This window comes from Amblyraja radiata, chromosome 5 (genome assembly GCF_010909765.2).
Source record: "Amblyraja radiata isolate CabotCenter1 chromosome 5, sAmbRad1.1.pri, whole genome shotgun sequence".
Taxonomy (NCBI): domain Eukaryota; kingdom Metazoa; phylum Chordata; class Chondrichthyes; order Rajiformes; family Rajidae; genus Amblyraja; species Amblyraja radiata.
In genome coordinates this window covers 43,373,224-43,396,979 of record NC_045960.1, presented here as the reverse complement: position 1 = coordinate 43,396,979, position 23,756 = coordinate 43,373,224, and the positions used below count along the sequence as shown (strand labels likewise).

At 41.1% G+C, this 23,756-nt stretch overlaps 1 protein-coding gene across 3 annotated transcripts in view; it reads left to right on the top strand.

Moving 5' to 3' along the window:
* Positions 1–1,796: 1,796 nt before the first annotated feature.
* Positions 1,797–23,756, top strand: part of scara5 (scavenger receptor class A member 5) — a 101,532-nt gene continuing 79,572 nt past the window's right edge. The window contains exons 1-3 of one of the 3 annotated variants that reach the window (XM_033021103.1): positions 1,797–1,943; positions 13,108–13,251; positions 21,624–21,755. In XM_033021103.1, the coding sequence (XP_032876994.1) occupies positions 13,131–13,251; positions 21,624–21,755 (253 nt within the window). In that variant the 5' untranslated portion in view covers positions 1,797–1,943; positions 13,108–13,130. Of the gene's footprint in view, positions 1,944–4,635; positions 4,886–13,107; positions 13,252–21,623; positions 21,756–23,756 lie in introns of those variants that run through there. The other 2 variants (XM_033021104.1, XM_033021102.1) reach the window with 2 other exon arrangements.

The following is a 23,756-nucleotide window of genomic DNA, read 5'->3' as shown; positions in this document are numbered from 1 at the left end:
TTCATTGGCTTGGTAAATGTAAAACAAATTGTCCCGAGTGGGTGTAGGATATTGTTAATGATCGGCGCAGACCCGGTGGGCCAAAGGGCCTGATTCAGCGCTTTATCTCTAAAACTAAAAAACTAATACTAAAACTATTGCCTAGAATGTTCCAGAGCTTTTCTTGTTTCATTGCCAAATTTATACTGGAGTTTGGAAGTTTATGAGCAAATCAGCAAATTGATAGTGAAATTTCCATTCAACATCAATAGAACATATGACGCTGCCGCAGGCCACACTGGATAATATTACATTCTAAAAATGAAAATCAAAAAGTTAGGCAGATGCTGGAAATTTAAAACAGTTTAATTCTCCATTCTGACCTATCAGAGTGTGGCCTCCTGTGCTGTTACAGTGAGGCCCAAATCTGCAAGCAAGAGCAATAGGGACTCATCTTCAACCTGGCAATGCTCAATACCAAATTCTAAAACTTCAGGTAACTTGACCTCTGCCTCTATCATTTGCCAATCTGTGATTTCCGCTCAGCTCCTTTGTTTATTTAAAAAAAAATTCTCTCTGGGGGTGGTGAACGAGCCTACCCGTACCAGCCAGCAGATCTATCTGGTCTGGCTTCTGCAACCTATATTCTTTTGTCTGAGTTCTTACTCTCTAAATGGTCTTATTCAATCATAGACCAGATAATCCTGTTTATAATTTAGGATTAAGACCATGTTGTCTTGATGGTTTCGTCCTTTATGGGACTTCCCCCTCCTCCCACCCTCCCTGTTGTGTAATAAACTTCTTCAATAGTCAATAGGCAATAGTGCAATAGTGAAATTATTTTTGCATATACTACACATGTGAATGCTGCCATTTTTGGCTCCATTTTTCAAAGTCCAGTCGGCTCGCCTGGCCATCTTGGTGCCCTGGAGTGAATGGCTTCCTGCAGCCAAGCTTGATGGCTCTGGAGGCATTACCCCGGTTCACTCTCCTACTGGCCCTACTCTCTCCTTCCCAGTTCTGACACAGGGTCCTCAACCTGAAACGTTCACTCTGTTTTTCATCCTGACTTGCTGAATATTTCCATCATATTCTGTTTTCATCTTTTAACTACAGTATATTAAATTCTCCTGGTTTAACACACACACATAGTGTGCATTGGTTTTAATCCCCAGGGTTGCTCACAGCATGAACAGAGAAGATAAGTGCAGATGGTGTTATATTTTTGCCATGCACTTACTGTTGTCTTGCCTCCAGGATAAATCTTCTAAGAAGACATGTTATTATGCACCAGGGTCTTTTTTTTGTTTTCTTTGCCATTTTGCCCTCCTCCCATCTTGCCTTTGAGGTTTCACACTGACATTCCAGATGAAGAAGGTGAAGATGTCACTTCCTTTTTTCCTCTCAGATGTGCTTTGTCATTCATGTCAGAAGTTGAAGAATCTTCTCCCTTCGGGGAAACGTAAAAGCCGTCGGTGCCAGGATAGGGCTGTTGTTTTCTAATTAGTCACCTCAAGACTCTCTTGGATGTATGCAGACTCATCCCAGGAACAAAGGCTCAAATTATTGAATTTGAATTAAAATCAGACCACACTGGAAAATACTACTTTTGCGACACACCAGGAATCTAAGCACCTGCTGCCTAAGAGATAATAATGTAGTAAAATTCATTCATCCCATGGCCAAAGGGCAAACATTCATATTATAGAATGGATCAGCATCATATTTTCCAGATGTGGCTTAACAAGTCTGCCTTTAATTAAATGTGATACAATGACAACAGCACTACTGCATTAACCAGAAAGGGGTTTATCTGAAAAGAGGTGTCCAGCTACAGGGTAGGGCTCATCTCAGCAGTCATCTTCTGCATTATTTGATTTCACAAAATCTGGTGTTTGAGTGCAGTTACTGATTCAAGAACGGCTGTGCTGAAGGAATCTCTGGGACACAGTATTGCAACAGAGGTAAGACCCTTCAATGGCAGTAGTGAAACAAGTATGGATATGTTGTGCTCAAAATGAAATGTAAACAAAATGCATTAGGGTAACAAAGGAGTTAAATGAAGTCAATTTGTGTGAGGCTTGGCTTGCATTTCTTTTTCAGTACATTACCCAGCTGTAGCTCAATTACTCTAAGCTGCCTTTCTCCCTAACCACACACACACACTGATTCAATTAAATTACATTTATACTAGCACCATTATATTGGAATGCGCTTGGGATGGATTAACTCAGTTATAAAAGTTATGTGAAAATCCTCTCTTGCACTGGAATGAATTTAGAAAATGTTTACTGGTGTATGTGTGTAGGCAGTACCTGCTGCTCTTTGTAGTTCTCAGGATTATCATAAATGGTTTCACATTCCCGACTTCATTAGTTTAACCAGAAAATGCAGTTTGGAATCCAAAAGTGATGGAATTAGGGAGAAAGGATTAACAGCCTATTTCTGCATGTTCAGGCCAAGTACTCTTTGAAATGTATGTTTCCAAATAAATTTTAACCAAGAAAATAAAACAACGTGTTTATTGCTGTTTCTGCATTAAATGAGAAATGTATAGTATTTCCCTGATGCACAGTAAAGTAATTTAATTTAAACTACTGGTATTAGAATGAGTGGTCTTAACAAACAGTATTTAAAGTATCAGTGCATCAGTACTTTAATGGTAAATAGGTATTTTTAAACAGGGATTATAGTTATAACAACCATGAATGGATTAATCCCAGGAGGACAAGAGAACAGAGGAGGACAGGATGATCTGGATGACCTGTGCACAGAAATTATTGGAGACAAGCTAATGCAGCAGTAAAAATGCATCTTGTAAAATTGAAACCATTATGGGAGGCAAATGATGAGGTGCATCCTTCCCTAGAGTGGCCATGACTGAGATGTGGCACATACTTCACAAGGTCCTTAATGTTCAGCAAATTATTTGTAATACATCATTAATGACAAAGAAGACAGAGTGATTGCCAAGTTTAAAAGTTTAGGGGTCGGTGATGCCAATTATCTGTACCTGCAACTATTCCTGATGTGTCCACATCAGTGGTGTAATTCATCAATGTTCAAACTGCAATGAAATGTTGTGACTTGTGTGACATCAGACTGACATAAAAGCCAATTTGCTATTAGAGCACAACTTGTTTCCATTGTAGATCACCTCCTCCATATGTCCACTAATCTGCTTCAAAAGACGATAGCCGGCACTTTTGAATTCCGTCCTGTGCTTTTCTGTGCGCTTGGTCTCAAGTGATTCCGAGCTATCTTGGACTAAACTTGGAGTTTAAGTTCCAGAAACTCCATGGTGACATTCCTAAGAGGCGCAAAATGAGAGTAACAGTCTATTGAGCTTTTTTATTGAATGTGTTGTTGATATTGCTACCTCCTTGCATATGTCACCCCAATCACCTGAACACTGCCATCAAAAAACGATTACCATAACTCAGCACTGGCTTTGTCCACAGAGCATGTAAAATGGAATTGTCCAGATATATGGATAAGAAAGGTTTAGAGACCTAAGGGCCAAATGGGACTAGCCCTCCTGCCAACTTGGTCAGCTTGGACAAGTTGGGCTGAAGGGACTGTTTCCATGCTGTATAGCTCTTTGACTCCAGCCATGTTTATTTATTTCAATCTTAAGAGTAATAATGTGCTTTAAGATTGCTTGCTGCCTTCATATTGTTAGAAATCTAATGCATAATTCATGACTGCAAAGTGCTAAAGGGCCTGTCCCACTTTCCCAAGTTATTCACAAATTCACCAGAGTTTTCAAACTCGCAGAATGTTCGTAACGAGTCCATAGGAGGCAGTAGGAGTCCATGGATATATCGTAGCGGCTCGTTATGCCAGCCTTAGGTACTCGGGGCATCAGGTAAGTTGGGACGTTTTTTCAGCTTGATGAAAAATGTCCACTAGTAAAAAAAAGCCCCGAGTACCTACGGCTGGCGTAACGAGCCTCTACGATATATCCACGGATTCCTATGGCCTCCTACGGACTCGTTACAAACATTCTGCGAGTTTGAAAACACGGGGAAATTTGTGAATAACTCTGGAGAATTCGTGAATAACTCGGGAAAGTGGGACAGGCCCTTAAGAAAGAAAAATAAGAAATTAAGCAGATGGTGGATGTTTAATGACAGATGGCAAAAGCAATGAGTCTCGGGTTACAGAAGGAAAATACACAATTTGTGGAGAAATACAAGGAAGGTTACTCTAACTACATGGGATGACTATACCACAAAAGTAATTCCTAACAACCCAAAACATAGGGAAAGCAGCAGCATGTTAAATTACTTTTATAGGCAGATAATAAGCAGCGCGGTTAGCGTTACAGCCTGTATTAATATCATATTCTGCTTTTTGCCAGCAATACTAGTTGGCCCCAACATTCCAGAAACAGGGAAATGCAGCAGTATTTTGTATTGTGCATACCTGAATTAAGTATTATTTTAATTGTTACTTAATAAGATTATCAGACATCCATGACAAACAGCATCAGCAGGGAACACCAGTACACTTCCCAGTCAGAAATGATGATGTTTTAACATTTGTAGTAATAATATCTTGAGTTGCAAAACACTTGGAACACATGCCTGATGCAGACTCTGTCTCCTCCCTTAAATCTTTTCCACCTCCCAGTATTTCACAATTTCCAGGAAGAGTTTTTTTTGGATTAAGAACAGAACCACTCTAGTGTGACAGCACTGGTACAGTGTTATAGTAGTATCATGCATTGTGTTTCATAACAGACCAGGTCCAAGTCACCTTGTGGAACAGAAAAAAAATGTTCAAAGATAGAATAATGTGAATCAGCTAAATGACTTTTGCATTTACTGTACTTCAGTTTAAATGACGCAACATTGGTTTAACTATCACTGCAAGGAAAAAACAAGGATTCTTTAACACAAAGGTAAGTCATTCCAACTTTATAATCACTGATGGGCTGTTTTAATATGAAGAATATGGTAGGAAATCAATAACTGAACTGTGATTATTGATTTATAAGTATGTTGATGGAGGGCATGAAAAGCAGCTTCTTGCTATTGAAAAATATAGCTATTATGAACAAAAAGTATTGTAAGTATCTGCATTCAAGGACAGCACGGATTGCTTTGAAGGGGTCCTTCAGGGATTTTGTCTTTTCCAGCTGGGAAGTTATGCTTGTATCAAGTTTTGGATGACTATGTCCTCCCGATAGTGTAAATGTTGTTCTCTGCATGATGGAATCAGTGTACTGGGTGAATGCACCACATGAGCTGTCACTGATTTGTTCAACCTGAGCAAATATTTAAAACATGGCTGGGAAGTTTTCTATGCTGATTGTTTGAACAAAATATGAAACACATCTGAAAACGGCATATTGACTGTTTGAGTGCAGTATTGACCAACTTCATAATCTTCACAAACATCGGAGAAGCAATGAGTGACCCCAGGGGAATTCTTAGTTTAAAGCGTAATCCAAAGTTAGTGCTGAGGCAGCTCATTTCAATTAGATGGTGCAATTTGTTGCATTTTTACCTAGGCTAGAAAAAAATGAAGGAAAAAAAAGTTTAAAAAAGAGAATGTTGGAAACTATCAGCATTCAGGCAGCCTAAATGGAGTGGGAAAAGTGGAATTAACGTTTTAAGTGAATAGCCTTATGTTAAACCTGGAAATCATTATTGGTAACGAATATTTAAGCTAATATAAAGCCAGTAAAAGTGCGGACAACAGTACAAAGCAAGGCTCATGATTGTGTTAGGGCTTCGTATAATCAAATAATAGCTAGTTGGTACAAGACAAATAAAGGCGATAGTTGGAAACATTCGAGGAAAGCATGTACCTTTAGATTGGAGATTAGGAGGAATTTCTTAGGATAGTGAATCGGTGGAATTCATTGGTAGAGATGGCTGTGGAGGACAAATCACTGTTTAAAAAAAAAAAAGTGATTGATATGTTCGTGATTAGTAAGACCATCAAAGATTATGGAGAGAAGGTAATAGAATGCAGTTGTGAGGGCAAAATGGATCAGTCATGATCGAATGGTGGAGCAGACTCTATGGGCTGAATGGCCTAATTCTGTTCTTGTGTCCTCTGATTTTTTGGTCTTAAATCAAATGGTGTATGTGAATGTGGAATAATAGAAGGGATGGGAGGAGCAATAGATGCGGCAATGCCAGAAAGGTTTAATTGATTCAGAAATACACCCCAGTTTCTCTGTTTCCTCTCAAATACTTTCTCTGTAGTAGATAGCAATCAGAAGATCAGTAGATCTCTATACTCCTCCACCTCTTGCTTTATATTTAACCACTGAATCTAATTGCTCTCTCATTGAAGGCCATACCTTCAGTTGTTTAAGACATAGATACATAGATCCATAGACAGTAGGCCATTTGGCCCTTTGAGCCAGCACCGCCATTCAATGTGATCATGGCTGATCATCCACAATCAGTACCCCGTTCCTGCCTTCTCCCCATATCCCTTGATTCCACTAGCCCTAAGAGTTCTATCTAACTTTGTTTTGAATGCATCCAGTGAATCGGCCTCCACTGCCTTCCACAAATTCCACAAATTCACAATTCTCTGGGTGAAAAAGTTTTTCCTCATCTCAATTCTAAATGGCCTACCCCTTATTCTTAAACTGTGGCCCCTGGTTCTGGATTCCCCCAGCATCAGGAACATGTTTCCTGCATCTAGCGTGTCCAATTCCATAATAATTTTATATGTTTTTATAAGATCCCCTCTCATACTTCTAATTTCCAATGAATACAAGCCCAGTTGTTCCATTCTTTCATCATATGACAGTCTTGCCATCCCGGGAATTAACCTCGTGAACCTACATTGCACTCCCTTAATAGCAAGAATGCCATTCCTCAAATTAGGACTTCAGTTTAGGATTTCTCTTATTTAATCTGCACACCCCACCCCGCTTTAAGTCTGTTTGACCAAACATGTTTTAACCCACTCATTTCTGGGATCATTCTTGTAAACCTCCACTGGATCCTCTCCGGGGCCAGCACCAATCTTCCTCAGATATGGTGCCCAAAATTGCTCACATTTCTTCAAATGCGGCCTGACCAGCGCCTAAATGGGCCTCAGCATTACATCCCTGTTTTTTGTATTCTAGCCCTCTTGAAATAAATGCTAGCATTGCATTTGCCTTATTTACTACCGATTCGACTTGCAGACTTGATCAATTTCTCTCAAGGGATAAAGTTCTATTGTACCATATCATATCGTATCGTAACCTTTTTGAAATCCTGCACAAGCACTCCCAAGTCCCTTTGCACCTCCGATTTCAGGATTCTCTCCCCATTTAGAATATCTCTTTATTTAGTTTGGCATCAAATTTTGAACGAAAATGCTAAGAGGTCTCTTGAGATTTTTTTAACCTCATTATTGGACAAATGGAGGTAATTGGTACTGGCTGAGATTCGACATGGAAGTTCTCAAGCATCAACTCTTAGCATGATATAAAATAAAAACTATTGAATAAACAGATATTTTTCAAGGAATGCTGTTCTCTTGCATCAGCGCGATTAATTCACCGTGATTTTCTTTCATGATACTACATTTAACTCAAACTTGCAAATGCCTGTTAGGGTAAGTGTGTAATAATGATCCTGGTTGATTTGCACTTGAGAGTACATTTGGTGGGGAGATGAGGGGGGGGAGGTGCGGGGAGGAGGAATAGTGGCTCTAGAGGCTGTGGTATTTTTGAACCTGTGCCCAAAATCTGATCATAATCCTGCCTTTAAACACACAACATCTTCAAATCATTAGGGATCACAGATGTGCTTCTTTCAATGTGTTGTGCGGAAAATGCAAAAAAAAAATCTAATCGTACCAACTAGATTCAAGATTCAAGATTCAAGAGAGTTTATTGTCATGTGTTCCTGATAGGACAATGACATTCTTGCTTTGCTTCAGCACAACAGAACATAGTAGGCATGACTACAGAACAGATCAGTGTGTCCATATACCATTATATAAATATATACACACATGAATAAATAAACTGATAAAGTGCAAATAAACAGATAATGGGCTATTAATGTTCCGAGTTTTGTCCAAGCCAAGATTAATAGCCTGATGGCTGTGGGGAAGTAGCTATTCCTGAACCTGGTCGTTGCAGGCTTCAGGCTCCTGTAACTTCTACCTGAAGGTAGCGGGGAGATGAGTGTGTGGCCAGGATGATGTGGGTCCTTGATGATACTGCCAGCCTTTTTGAGGCAGCGACTGCGATAGATCCCCTCGATGGAAGGGAGGTCAGAGCCGATGATGGACTGGGCAGTGTTTACTACTTTTTGTAGTCTTTTCCGCTCCAGGGCGCTTAAGTTGCCGAACCAAGCCACGATGCAACCGGTCAGCATGCTCTCTACTGTGCACCCGTAGAAGTTAGAGAGAGTCCTCCTTTACAAACCAACTCTCCGTAATCTTCTCAGGAAGTAGAGGCGCTGATGTGCTTTCTTAATAATTGCATCAGAGTTCTTGGACCAGGAAAGATCTTCAGAGATGTGCACGCCCAGGAATTTGAAGCTCTTGACCCTTTCAACCATCGATATAAACGATATATCAACATTGATATAAACGGGACTGTGGGTCCCCATCCTACTCCTTCCAAAGTCCACAATCAGTTCCTTGGTTTTGCTGGTGTTCAGGGCCAGGTTATTGTGCTGACACCATATGGACAGTCGCTCGATCTCTCTTCTATACTCTGACTCGTCCCCATCAGTGATACGTCCCACAACAGTGGTGTCGTCAGCGAACTTGATGATGGAGTTCGCACTTTGACCAGCTATGCAGTCATGAGTATAGAGTGAGTACAACAGGGGGCTGAGCACGCAGCCTTGAGGTGCTCCCGTGCTGATTGTTATTGAGGCTGACACATTTCCACCAATACGAACAGACTGTGGTCTGTGAATGAGGAAGTCGAGGATCCAATTGCAGAGGGATGCGCAGAGACCCAGTTCTGCGAGTTTGGTAACCAGCTTGGAGGAGATGATTGTATTAAATGCCGAGCTGTAATCAATGAATAACAGCCTGACATATGAGTTTTTGTTGTCCAAGTGGTCCAGAGCAGTGTGGAGGGCCAGCGAGATCGCATCTACCGTTGATCTGTTGTGGCAGTATGCGAACTGCAGTGGGTCCAGGTTTTTGTCGAGGTAGGAGTTGATTTGCACCATGATCAACCTCTCAAAGCACTTCATCACCACAGGTGTTAGTGCCACTGGTCGATAGTCATTGAGGCATGTCGCCTTACTCTTCTTGGGCACTGGTGTAATTGATGCCCTTTTAAAGCAGGTGGGAACCTCAGACCTCAGAAGTGAGAGGTTGAAAATGTCCGCAAAAACTCCAGCCAGTTGGTCCGCACAGGTTTTTAGAACACGACCGGGTATACCATCAGGTCCAGGAGCTTTTTGAGGGTTCACCCCTGAAGGATTTCCTGACGTCGGCCTCTGTGACTGCGAAATACCATCACAGCGAATGGGGGCTCGGGAAAGCACATCAGTATTCTCCCTATCAAAGCGTGCGTAAAACGCATTGAGCTCGTCAGGGAGTGATGTTTCGCCGACATTTGAGCTGCCTCCTGATTTCGCCTTGTTGGAGGTGATTGCATTCAGGCCCCGCCACAGCTGCCGAACATCTGTCTCATCCTCCAGTTTGGAGCAGAAGTCCCTTTTGGCCTTTTTGATGGCCTTACCATGGTCGTATCTGGACTTCTTGTAGACCACTGTATCATCAGACATGAATGCCCGGTGTCTGGTCTTCAGAAGAGTGCGGATCTCATAGTTCATCCAAGGTTTCTGATTGGGAAACACTCGGAAGGTTTTTGTAGGTACTTGGTCCTCCACACATTTCTTTATGAAGTCTGTAACGACTGTGGCGTATTCGTTCAAGTCCGTTGCTGAGTCCTTGAACATTGCCCAGTCTACAGACTCCAAACAGTCCTGGAGTTGTTCCTCTGCCCCCCCCCCCCCCCTCCCCCCTAAACCCCCCCCCCCCCCCTCGACCAGCTCTGTACTGTCCTCACCTCTGGGGGTGCGCTCTTTAATTGCTGCCTGTAGGCAGGAAGAAGCAGCACTGCGGAATGGTCGGACTTACCGAAGTGAGTGCAAGGGATAGAGCGATAGGCATTCTTGATGGTGGTGTAGCAGTGGAAGTTAGGGAGTGATTTCTTGTGGTTTGCCTTATTGAAGTCCCCAGCAATGGTGGTAAATGCCTCGGGGTAAGACGTCTGGTGTTTGTTGACCACGGCGTGCAGCTCCTCCAGTGCCAGACGGACGTCTGCCTGGGGTGGGATGTAGACCGTGGTCAGGATGATGGAGGTGAATTCCCTTGGTAGGTAGAAGGGACGGCACTTCACCACCAGATGTTCGAGGTGTGGAGAGCAGGAGTTGGACAGGACTGCCACGTCTGAGCACCACGCAGGGTTGACCATGAGGCAGACACCCCCTCCTCTCCCTTTCCCATATGCCAGTGTACGGTCCATACGGTGGATGGAGAACCCTTCAGGCTGGACCGCTGAGTCTGGGGAGCTGGGGGTGAGCCATGTCTCTGTGAAACAAAACACAGAGCATTCCCTCAGCTCCCTTTGATAAAGCAGCCTTGCCCTTAAGTCCTCCACTTTATTTTCAAGGGACTATACATTAGCCAGTAGGGTAGTAGGGAGAGGGGGCCAAAGTCCCCTGCGCTTCAGTCTGACCTGAAGTCCTGCCCGTCAGCCACGTTTCCCTGGCACAATGGAGGCTTTCCCTTTGTTTCCAGGTACTGTGCTTACTGTACCTGCTGTTTCTGCGAACCAGCGCAGGAACGTGAATTCCTTCACAGACGGCAGCGCCAGCTCCGTAACGAACGGGAGTACCTTCAAAGTCGGCAGCTCCAGCTCCGTTGTTCCTGGAAGATTCAGCTCGTCGACTCTGGAGGTCATCCCGGAGTTTCCAGGTACCATACCTGCGTTCCACCATCGGGTCGGGAGTTTTACAGCGAGCGTGAGAAAGTTTAAAGTCCGGGGCTCCCGCAGCTACGGGAGATCGCGAAATCGCAAGAGCCATCAGATGCCCAAGCAGCTTGTCCGAAACAGCACTGATTTCTGCCGTTTCCCTCATGCGGGTGAGTTGTTGGAAGTTATAGGTGAACCTTTTATGTTCTGGTGCTTCGCAAAAGTCGCCGCAGGCAGGCGCCATCTTCAGTTGGCTTCTGTGAGGAAGCTGGCAAGGAAATAATTTCATTACCAAAGATCACCTATCCAAGTCTTTTGACTGCAAAGGCCAATTGGCAGCTATAAGTTGTCATCAAAAATGGGGTGGGGGGTGGGGGGGTAATGTTATTGCTGTAGTTCACTAGGAGAATGGAGATGCATGTGACTGTTTGGAAGATGACTACATTCCTGTATAGCTGGAGTAAATATTTCTCTGTACTCTCTGAAGGGGAATTCTATTGCCGCATTTCCCTTTTACTTGACTTACATGAAACAGTTTCAGTGTATGTAATGAATAACGATATTCTGAAAGTCAGTTGAAGGGGCATCATTGTTAATTAGACAAATATTCGCTATGAGCTATTCCATTCAGCCAGGCACTAGTCGACGCTAGGCTAAAGACTGACGTAAAACAGATGTTCATTGCAGCAGTGACTGATGAGGAACCTCTCCCACTGTATAATTTTACAACTCATCTGCATTCTAACCGCCAGATTGTGTTTTTATATGAGTATGTAAAGTGGCCAAATAACACCTTCACATACATGTATACTTATGTTGGAAAATGGCCCAAAATGTTTTCAGTTAAAATACTTTACATGCTCCACATTAGTAATTCTAACACTGTTTCTTTATTTGATTAGCTAATGGGTTTACACTTTATGAAGTTATTTTCTTGCAATGGCTATAAACAACATGACCTTGCAACAAAAACAAAGTTCTGGAAATTCTCAGTAAAAATGACAGTGGTGTACTTGAGAAATGTAAAAAGTTGGATAGTTTATATGCTGTTTTCACTCATGCTGAGCAATAGCATTTGGATGGAATTTGACCCAATGGTGCACTGGGACTAACTTTTCAGCTAAGAAATATAATGTGAGAAAAAGAGTACAAAAGAACTGATCTCCAAAAAAAAAGTTAGATTGTTAAAGTTGAATTCCTAAGCAAGCAGCTGCATGCCTTGATTTATTTATAAATTCTTCAAATAAATGCGATATTGAAATATTCGAGTCACCAAGCCATATAGCAGGGCAACAAGTCCTTCGGTCCAACTCGTCCATGCCGACCAAGATACCCCATTTACCCTTTGCCCTCATTTGGCCCATATCCCTCTTAGCTTTCCCTCTCCATGTTCCTTATCAAATATCTCGTCCATGCTTCAACTACATCTTCTGGCTACCACCCTCTATGTGAAACAACCAATCCATTTCCCCCCCATATCTTCTCCCCATAACGTTACCCCCAACCCCCCTGGATTCCCTTCCCCCCCACCCACCCCCAGGTTCCTATTACATCTTTTCCCTCTCACGGCAGATACGATAACAACATTTAAAAGATATTTGGACAGGTACAGAGCCAAAAATGTTTAGAGAGATATAGGCCAAACGTGGGCAGGTGAGACGAGTGGCATGGCAAGTTGGACAGACGGGCCTGTTTCCATGCTGTATGGCTCGATGACTCACTTTAAAACTATGCAGTCTGGTTCTTGATTCCTCCACTGGGAAAAAGACACTGCATTCATGCTATCTGTGCTCCTTATGATTATATACATCTCTACACATTCACCCGTCAGCCTCCTGCGCTTCAAGGAATAAAGTTCTAGCTTGCCCAACCGCTCCCTATAGCTCAGGCTCACATTGGATCACATGTAGAAATACCTATAATTGGATAGAGTTTTTCATTCCTGGAAGTTTATACTGTGAAAATCTCCAAAATTTAGACAATTGTATTGTGCTATTGAGAATGCTATTTGGAGAAAATGCTTTATACATTTCTCTTCTTTATTTTCTTTCATTAATGGTTACAATCTCAGCATTCTCTTCATCACTTTTGGACAAAATTCCAAAGTTATTTTAATACAATGCTGCCTCAGCATGAACAAGACTTAGTACGGTTTCTAAAACCAAAATATTTATTTGTACAACAGAATAACTGATCTCTGCATTTCTTAGGTAAAGTCCACTGTTCAGTATAAATGGAGAACAAAGATCTGCCTCTGATCGCAAATGAGTTCCAGGAGAACGGGTCAATGTTTGAAGAATCACTTGATGAATTTGTTGGAAGAAACCTTTCAAAGTTGAACCTCTGTGAAGAAAGTAAGTATAATTTATTTTGTAAGTAAAATAAATTTGTGGCAAAGGTTCATTGTTTTCACTGCGGGAGTGAGGGAGTACTCATTTTCCATTCCCCACTTAGCTTGTTATTTAAACTATTATGTGGATGTTAAGACTTTGAAGCTCATGATGCATGCATGCCACGCATGCCAGGTTGATTGCATTCGTTGAAACAGGGTGGACCACGTGAAGTTTACAATCTCACACCCCAGCTCATGGTGATTTCTGTAAATGTGGTTGAATGGAAGAGTACTTCCTCCTGGTTCAGATTTACTGCATTAAACATGTTCACATCCTGTTGATAATGAAGTAAAAACACTTTCTTTAGGAAGAAGGAACTGCAGATGCTGGTTCATACCAAAGATAGAAACAAGGTGCTGGAGTAACTCAGCAGGTCAGGTGGCATCTCAGGAGAAATGGGCGAGGTGTCGTTTCAGGTTGGGACCCTTCTTCAGACTGAAAGTAGAAGGGGGAGGGTTGAGAAAAGACCTGGATGAATCAGGGCCGGCCACAAATGCAGGCATCACCCCCCTGAGGTCATTTGTGGCTGGCCCTGATTGGTCGTTGTCTTTTCTTGCCTCCAGCTCTTCACCCCACCCCCCTCCCCTCCCCACCCCCCACTTTCAGTCTGTAGAAGCATCCCGACCTGAAACATCACCTACCCTATCTCTCCAAGGATGCTGCCTTTCTGCTGAATTGCTTCTGCACTTTGTGTCACACTTCCTTTAGAGCTCCTTTAATTATGACAGTTACTTCCACAACTATGGTTTTGAAAGAAAATCCTGGCATGTGTGCCCATTCCACTTGCCCCTTCAGCAGGTAATTAAGAATGAACAATTTAGTATGAAATTACTGCTGAGTTTCCACTGCTCATCTTCATTGTGAGAGACAGTGATGCAGAAACTACAACTATCATGGACTGGAAACTGAGTAAGCAGCTCCCAACGTATGAAAGGTTTCAGTCAAAGGAGAGTTTGGACCAAATGACAGAAGTTTGTTGCAGAAAACTAAGGGTCAAGCAATGTTCTTAAGGATGCAAGACGATATGAAATAGGATAAATCACGAGACTCTTATTATGACCTTAGGCCATCCAAAGAGTTTACAACTTAGTGAACTGCTTTTGCTTTGCGGTTAATGTTGGAACATAAAAAATGAACCCCACACAGCAAATTCTTGTAAATGTTACCTGGTTCAGAAAAATTAATAATCCACCATCTGATCATTCGGCAATCATAATGAACATAGAATAAATTGACCAGACTCTACTGTATCTTGCACTAAACGTTATTCATGTTATTCCTTTTAACATGTATCTGTACATTGAGGATGGCTCGATTGTAATCATGTATTTTCTTTCTGCTGACTGGTTAGAACACAACAAAAGCTTTTCACTGTACCTCGGTAAACATGATACAAATCAATATCAAAGTACATGTTCCATATCCTGTCTATTCCTTGCACTTCCATGTACCTATCTAAAACCCTCTGCATCCGACTCAACATATGATGTTGCTCTGCTGCCCGTCCACTCTCCAGGGCCCCAGTTACTGTACTATACTCCGTTCCCGCTCAGAGTCCCTGGTTCCCACACTCCAATTACATTTCACGGGAAAATTTCACTGGAAAATGTATTATAATATTGTGCATCAATGTAAATTGAAAGTGTAATGTGAGTTGAATAGAAATAATATCCAATAGTCCATAAATGTTGCTAATGTGGCACCACCAAAGTCCCAAGCATGCCAGGTTACTGAAACATTTCTCTACTCATTCATATTGTAGTTGATAGAGCAGTAAATATTGGCAAAGGTGCAACACAAAACTTCCTGTCCATATTCAAGATGGAAACAAAGGAGAGGAGATGGGGCTTCAGTTTAGCATCTCCACAGGACATTATGTCTCATTGTGTTCATTCTCAATTTACAGTGTGGCAAGAGCAGACTACCCACAGTTATGACTCTTAGTGTACACAGCAACTCTGCAACATTTGCAACAAATTACTAAGGGCCAAGAAAGGTCTGGGCTCAGATCCAGAATATTTTGCAGTTTTGTTCTCCACTTTTCTTACTTTTGTTCTTACTTTGTGCAGTACAGTGCTGGTTTACTAGATTGATTTCAGGAATGAGGATTTTTTTCAATGAGGAGAAATATACGAAGATTGGATTACTAGTGATGTTTCAGAAGAATGAGAGGGGAGGGGGGGAAATCTCACCATGACATTCACGATTTGGAGAGACGCTGGCTGTTATCACAAGCTGGGAATCAAGAACCACAATCAATTATCTTAGAAAAGGGGTTAGGTATTTGGGATTGAGATGAGAGGTACAGCAAATACATGAAGCACCCCCCTAGGTTGGTGGATGTTCATCTGTTGAGTGTATTCAAGGCTGGGATTCATAGAACTTGGACTTTATTTAAACAATAAAGAAATTGAATGGGCAAAAGTGGATGATGATGAATGAATGATGCAGTAGATTGAAGAATTTTATGGCTTACCCCCATTTCCATTTCTTACCTTCTTATGCTTAAGTTCACAAATTTGATAACAACAATAATAATAATAATAATAATAATCAATATTTTATTGATCCCCTCAGGGAAATTCAGATGTCCAATAGCCAACAACCAACAAACCCACACATTCAGAACAAAAGCTGACACAAAATACATAATATACAATATGGACAATACCTGAAAGCAATAAATACTTAAAAAGACCAAATAATTAGCTATTAACAATGCAAAGCATCCCCATACAGCCTAGCGGTCAGTATTATAAAATCTAATGGCTGCAGGGGTGAAGGATTCTACAGCGCAGGGAGAGGAGCCAGTTGTTGTTCCGTGTGCTCTTTTGACCCTCCAGAATTTCATGGAGGGGGTGCCCGGAGTTGTCGAGGATGACCAGCATCTTGCTCCTCATATGCCTCTCAAGCACATCCACCATAGAGTCCACTCTCCCCCTCCAGTACTGAGCTAGCGCTGATGGAATTTTAGAGAAGCATAAGAAATAAAGAGGATGAGCTTGAGGCTCAGTAAAGGGCCTGTCCCACTTTCCCGAGTCATTTGCCGAGTTGAAAGAACCTTAAAAAAAAATCAAGATTTTTGTGATCTGCGAACTCCTCCTCCCGACTATCTTTTTACTCGTGGACTTTTTTTGGAAAAAACGTCCCGACTTACCTGATGCCCCGAGTACCTACGGCTGGCATAACGAGCTGCTACGATATATCCACGGATTCCTACGGACTCCTACGGACTCGCTACAGACATTCTCCGAGTTTGAATCAAGGGGAAAACGCGGGAGAATTTGTGAGTAACTCAGGAAAGTGGGACAGGCCCTTTAGAAATTGGCAAGTATGATGTTGTGGGAATTACAGAGACATGGCTGCAAGAGGGCTCGGGCTGGGAACTGAATATTCAGGGGTATACGTCCAATCGAAAAGACAGACAGGTGGGCAGAGGGGGTGGGGTAGCTCTGATGGTAAGGAGGGAAATTCAGGCCCTTCAGAGGGGTGACATAGAATCAGGAGATGTAGAGTCAGTATGGATAGAACTGAGGAATTGTAAGGGTAAATAGACCCTAATGGAAGTTATCTACAGGCCCCTGAACAGTCGCCTGGATATAGGGTGCAAGTTGAATCGGGTTAAAATTGGCATTTCGCAAAGGTAATGCTACGGCAGTTATGGGAGATTTCAACATGCAGGTAGACTGGGAAAATCAGGTCAGTGCTGGATCCCAAGAAAGGGAGTTTGTGGAGTGCTTCCAAGATGGATTCTTAGAGCAGCTAGTACTGGAACCTACCAGGGAGAAGGCAATTCTGGATTTAGTGTTGTGTAATGAACAGGATTTGATAAGCGAACTCAAGGAAATGAGCCATTAGGAGGTAGTGACAATAATATGATAAGTTTTAATCTACAATTTGAGGGGGAGAAGGGAAAATCGGAAGTGTCAGTATTACAGTTGAGCAAAGGGGAATATGCAGCCATGAGGGCCGAGCTGGCCAAAGTTGACTGGAAAGGGGCCCTATCAGAGATGCCAGTGGAACAACAATGGCAGGTATTTCTGGGAATAATACAGAAGGTGCAGGATGACCTATTCATTTGGCTCACCAACTTCAAAGAGTGTCTCCCACAATGTTTTAAGTGCAGCCTTTATGTACATCGATAGTACATAACACATTGGTTTCAATACCACCACCATTAAGCTAAATACTTGCTTCAGAATGACATTATGCATCTTTAGCAGTCTCCCTGGTTGCTCTTGACTCAGCATCTTAGCATAAATTAATCTGATGGGCTTTTCTTCCATATAATTGACCTGAGCCCATAGCTTTCAACTGATATTCTAATTCTGACATTGTCACTACCTCCAGGTCTACCTCATCTATCCCATGGGCTTTTGATGTCTTCTTGTGCAATGTTTATTGAAATGATTTTCCAACCCCCATTCTACAGACCAATTCTTTCTTGGCTACTCGGGTTGTTATCCACTATAATTGCAACAATTAAGCAAACTTCGTAAGATCTTTCCCTCTTCTGCATTATGTACTTCTGTCTGTTGGCCATTCAACATAGCTAGGCTATCGCTAATGCTTTCTATGTCTATATATTGATTGAAATGAATGCCATCACACATAGTTGGTGTTACCTCAGAATTCCATTAATAATCCATTCCCTCATAAGGAAGTCCAATAAATCTACAAAATTACAATTATTTGATATTAAGAAAGTATCAATGGATTAAACCTATTCCCAATTACAGTTAAAGAAGCATTAACAGTAGTTTTACCATTACCATTTATGTTATCATGTAATTGTTATATCTATATTACTAAAAGTCTGATCTTGACCACTTCCTGTTGTTCTATATATTGATTTTAGAAAAAGCGATGCCACTTACGGCAGTGATTTTTGGTCATCTTACTCAGAGTCCCCCTCCACTGCACAGGACAAGAGGATTTTTCCCATTGATGAAAAATAAAAGAGTTATTAGTGTTTTAAAAATGTTGAGATTCTCTCTCCTGAAGGCCACACCCCTTCCGCAGGGACTATAAAACCTGGAAGTGTTGAGTGCCTCAGTCAGTCTCTGCAAGTTGGGGGGAGCGGGAGGGTCACATCTCTCAGTCTGAGCTGTGAATAACACTGAACACATGTCTACTAAACTGTGAGTCGTTTTACTGACCTGTCAGTGCCCTTAATGTGGTTTGAAAATTTGGTTTGGAAATGCTAAAGCTGTGTTACCTTTGGTTTGGAAATGCTAAAGCTGTGTTGCCTTTGGTTTGGAAATGCTAAAGCTGTGTTGCCTTTGGTTTGGAAATGCTAAAGCTGTGTTGCCTTTGGTTTGGAAATGCTAAAGCTGTGTTGCCTTTGGTTTGGAAATGCTAAAGCTGTGTTGCCTTTGGTTTGGAAATGCTAAAGCTGTGTTGCCTTTGGTTTGGAATTGGTGGAGAGGTGGAATATTGCATTGGGGGACCAGCCCTCCCGTGTGATGCTGGGATCCAATGGGTACCACTTAGTCTAGTATAAAATGCATTCTCCAAGGCTTCAGTTAAGGATTTTATGCTATGACATAGGTCTCCCTTGTGACCAAAGAAATGCAATTACAATCTTACTTCAGTTTGCTTTGGATTATCTGCTGTGAAAGATTTTGTATCAAATACAAGCTCTTTATCCACTCTTTCCATTCTTTAGACAGTTACCTTGCCTGGAAATGCAACAGCTTAGGAAGCTTTGTTTGTTCTGCTATTGTCTATCGCAAGCGACTCACACAGCTTATTTTCTCTCGGCGTGTTAAGTCAAAGGGAGGTAGTCTTTCTGCATTCTGATTCAGGCATAGCATCTACATTTTATGATTTAATCAACCAGCACATCTGACAGCACAATCCAGTATCCCCCTCATTCACTCTCTAACAAATTGGAAAAGTCAGCAATTCAAACTATTGTATCAACAAAGATTCCTGTTTTATGAAAGATCTCAGCATTAGGCAACAATCCAAAGAGACAGACGCTGGAGAATTTGATGCCCATTATTGGTGTATAGAGAGCAGTTCAGCACATAACTTTGACTTCAAAGGGATAACAGCATGAAAGCAATAATTATTGGTTGTAAACTGATATTGCATATGGCGCACATGTTACAAGAACAAATATGTTCACATCGCCCATTATACCCATGTAACAATGGTTGATATGCCAAATAAAAACACCAAGACCAATGAGCTTTGCCCAGCTAGATCCAGGACCACCTTGAAAGCAGATAGTTAGAGTAGGTGGTGCAATCTATTCCAATGTCGTCACACTGAAACCTCCTGTGTCCTTTTTTTTAATTTGAAGAATTGCTTGGAAGAACTTATACTTAAGATTAAATGATGTGCACATGAAAGCAAAGGGAAGCAGATTCACATGACACAAGTAGGTTCCATATATTTGAACACTATCTAGAGATCTTCTTTCAGAAGTACAAACGACTGAGGTGTTTAAGGATCGCTTTTTGTGGGCAGGAATCTTGTTCTCAGTGGTGGTTTGAGTACATAGTTCAAAATAGCTTGGAAATGTGCCTGAATAAGTTTCTTGGCTCCCCAAAGCTACGTCCTCATGAATAAATGCTTCAACCTTCTCTGGACTTACTCCCAGATACGTCTGTTCACTATAGGCAGATGTTTTCATGGAAAAATCATGCTGCCTCCAACAGATGACAGGGATAATGATGACTTTGTAAACTGTCCCATAATTTATCAAACTACTTGAAGTACTTCTTCAAACTGCACAAATAATGCACGTTCATTATAATCACACTGGTTCCATTGAAATGTTCGTTCTTGCAATCTCTATTTGTTGCTCTGGTAAGAGTAAGAAGGAAACATTAAAAGAAATGCCGGAAAAGGAAAACATCAATCCTTTACAGTCTTTATTGACTTCAAATCACAAATGCATTTGTCAATCTCAGCGCCATTAATGAGCAGTGCCCCGCTTGATCCAATGGAGTTTGTCACTGACAATATGCAAGTTGGGAAAGGTGTGTTCCATTACACTGAGCCACAAAGCTCAGGTAATAGCACAGACTGTTAATTATCTCTCTGTTAACGATCACATTACCTGCGGTCTTAGAATATTCAGGCATTCCTGCCAAGTTGTAGTTGCCATTCAGTGAAAAGAAAATGCTGAAAGTTGCCTCTATTGCCAGGAAAATGTCTCCTGCTAATGTTTACAACTATAAAAATATTGACAGTCATCAACAGGGTATCAGGAGTGTACATCAAGGTCCTGGTATTAACCCCGACCTGAATTATCTTTTGTTAGACTCAACTAGTTAAATTCTTGCTACGTACGAACCGCATTCAGACATGAAAAAACTGCACATTGGTTTATATTGTCACAGTCTGTGTAACCCACAACGAAAGAACCCTGCTTTAATTTGTTGCTGCCGTATTCGAGCTGGCAGTTTTATTTGAGGACTTGGAAAATCAATTTACAAAAGGCTTTAAATGTGTCATTCATTAACAGCTGTGCTGTGGTGCTGTATTTTTGTAAAACAAAGAATGAAATCCTCCTAGTTGCTATGGAAGCAAAATAATTTACTCCAAATATATGCAACAGAACACTAAAAGGATAAAGTATAATTGAATAAGTGCCCAATATTGTAATATTCTGCTGGATTGTGTTCAGCTCAGCTCCTGTCTCATGTTCACCCTCCATAAATAATGAATTTATTTTAAAATACATTTAGTTGATAAAATTAATTACAATATTAATATTAATAAAAATAATGAGTAGAAGTGGACACTTACTACGACTTGTCTTTTCATTCTAGACCAGTGACCCCATAAAGATTACTGAGACAGCGCTTCACAGTTGGGCTATGGTTGGAGCAAGGTTGAGAGGCCAGGTGCAAAGTGCATCCCTCAGCTCACTTGTTTGAGTTCCACCTCGAGAATTAATGTGGAATCCAGCAGTGGAGAGGAATTTTAAATAACCTTCAGACCATTCCTGACCTGTGCCGCAATGCGGAAACACCAAAGTCTGTAAAAAAACCCCATCAAGAACACTTGGTTCTGTGACAAGAATATTTTTCCTTATTGAGTAATCAAGCTGTTTCTGGTAAAGAAACATTTCCCAAAACTAAACCATTGAGGCTATTTGAAATAATGACCATAATTTAGCCAATTCATACGTTCAACACAAACTTCTTTCCTCAACATGCTGATATTTTTCAGCATTCATTGCACATGGTGGCTTTGAAAATAGACTTTAGTGCATAAACACGTTAACACTGTTAACACGATTTGTGCAGTACTTTTTGCAATGCATACATGTGGGAAGAGGATAAAAGAGTAACTATACTTTTTATTTTGCTTAGGGCCAACTGGGAGACGAAGGACACCAAGCAATATCTGCAACCGATGGAGCTCAATGGGAGGCATCAAATGTGCAATAGTTGTCCTGTATCTTCTCGTTTTCCTCATTTGCATTGGAATTATCATTGTTGCAGGTAACATATATTATCTGATTGCTGTACTGAATCATTATTAACACATTTTTAAAAACATAGTTCAGTCAAAAAATACTAGCTTTCACAACTTTTGGCGTGAACATAAGATACTTTAATGTATCAATAGGCAACTTCTGAATTGTTATAATACATTGAAAAACATACCTGAAAAAAAAGTAGGTAAAATGCAGAAAATGTTCTCTCAAGATGAAATAGTAAATTTTTAATCAAGGATGAGTCTCACCCTAGACACTCTCTCTTCTCCACTCTCCCATCATGATATAGGTAATGAAGCTTGAAAACACATAACTCCAATTCAGGGACAATTCTTTCCCAGCTGTTATCGGGCAACTGAACTATCCTATTAACAACTAGAGAGAGAGCGGTCCTGACCTACCATCTACCTCATCGGAGATCCTCGGATAATCTTTAATCTGACTTTACTGGACTTTATCTTGCACTAAACATTATTCCCTTTTTCCTGTATCTGTACACTATGGACAGCTTGATTGTAATTTTGTGTTGTCTTTCCACTGACTGGATAGCACCCAACATAAAAGCGTTTCACTGTACCTCAGTACATGTGTCAATAAACCAAACTAAACTATTAGACAAAGGTAACGGTTCATAGAACACAATTAGTATAAGATATATAGTGAGACAACAAACTGCAGATGCTGGAATCTTGCATAGAACACAAAGTTCTGGAGTAACTGCTGCTCAGGCAGCATCTCTAGAGGATGTGGATAGGTGATGTTTTAAGCCGGGGTCCTTCTTCAGGAAATATATGGTGCCACATGTTTTATAAACACTACAAAACTGTCATTTATGTGATTGTATAATGTAGCTGCGATTAAACTGTCACTTTAATTTTGTTCTAAATACTCCTGAATGAAAATCAAAATGATGATGACAGTGTAACATAGGAAGCAGACTGGGAATCTGCTATGAACATACTAACATAAGAATTACAATCAGATTAGATCACCAAGATTGTGTATTGATGTAACTTTAGAATCCAAGACCCATTTTAAAAACCTCAGAGTCCACTGTACATACAGGAAATTTCATAAATGTATTTGTATATCTTTGTATATCACTGACATGAAACGACTTTAGAAGGTTCCTAACTCAAATCCTCATCCATTCATTTCACTCCACAGATCTTGCCTGACTTGTTGAGTTTCTACAACGCTTTGTATTTTCCTCAAGACTCCAGTATCTGCAATCTCGCGCGTCTCAATTTCTTGACGTCCAGTTTCCAAACACTTACCCATAACTCTTGATTCCCTTTCTGATTAAAAATCTATCTAAATGCGCTTTGAACATATTTAAGGATTCATCTTGGGACAATGAATTCCAAAACCTCACAATCTATTGAGAGAAGAAATTCTTCTGCATCTCTGTCTTAATTGTGTATCCTCTAACTCTGAGACCCAACATTTCATCCTGGACTCTCTCACAACGGAAAATACTTTTGTATTATTTACCTTGTCTAACCCATTCAGAATCTCATTATTCTACAGATCCAATCTATTCAATGGTTCCTCTGAAGGTAGTTCCAATATCCTCACAACATTTCTCTGAACTTCTGCTAATGAGAATATATATATATATTTTAATATGAGGATCAACATAATTCATATATGTGGTCTCCCTAGTGCCTTGTACAATTAAGTATTCATCCTCACTATTATACTTCAACACAATACCCTAAAATAAAAGCCAACATTCCATTAGTTTTTCCGATTTCCAACATTTATATGTGGACACAGAGGGGGAGTGAGAGCAGAACTATAGGACACTGAGGAGACACGGGCGAGGGATCCACATATGTCAGGAAAAGACAAACCATGTTTACTAAAGAAAGAGGACATCTCAGATGTCCTGGACTGGAAAAACACATCTTTGGAGATGCAACGGAGACCGAGAGTAGGGGATAGCGCCTTTGCAAGATGCAGGGTGGGAGTCTGGGGGTTTGTAGTAGATGTCAGTCAATAA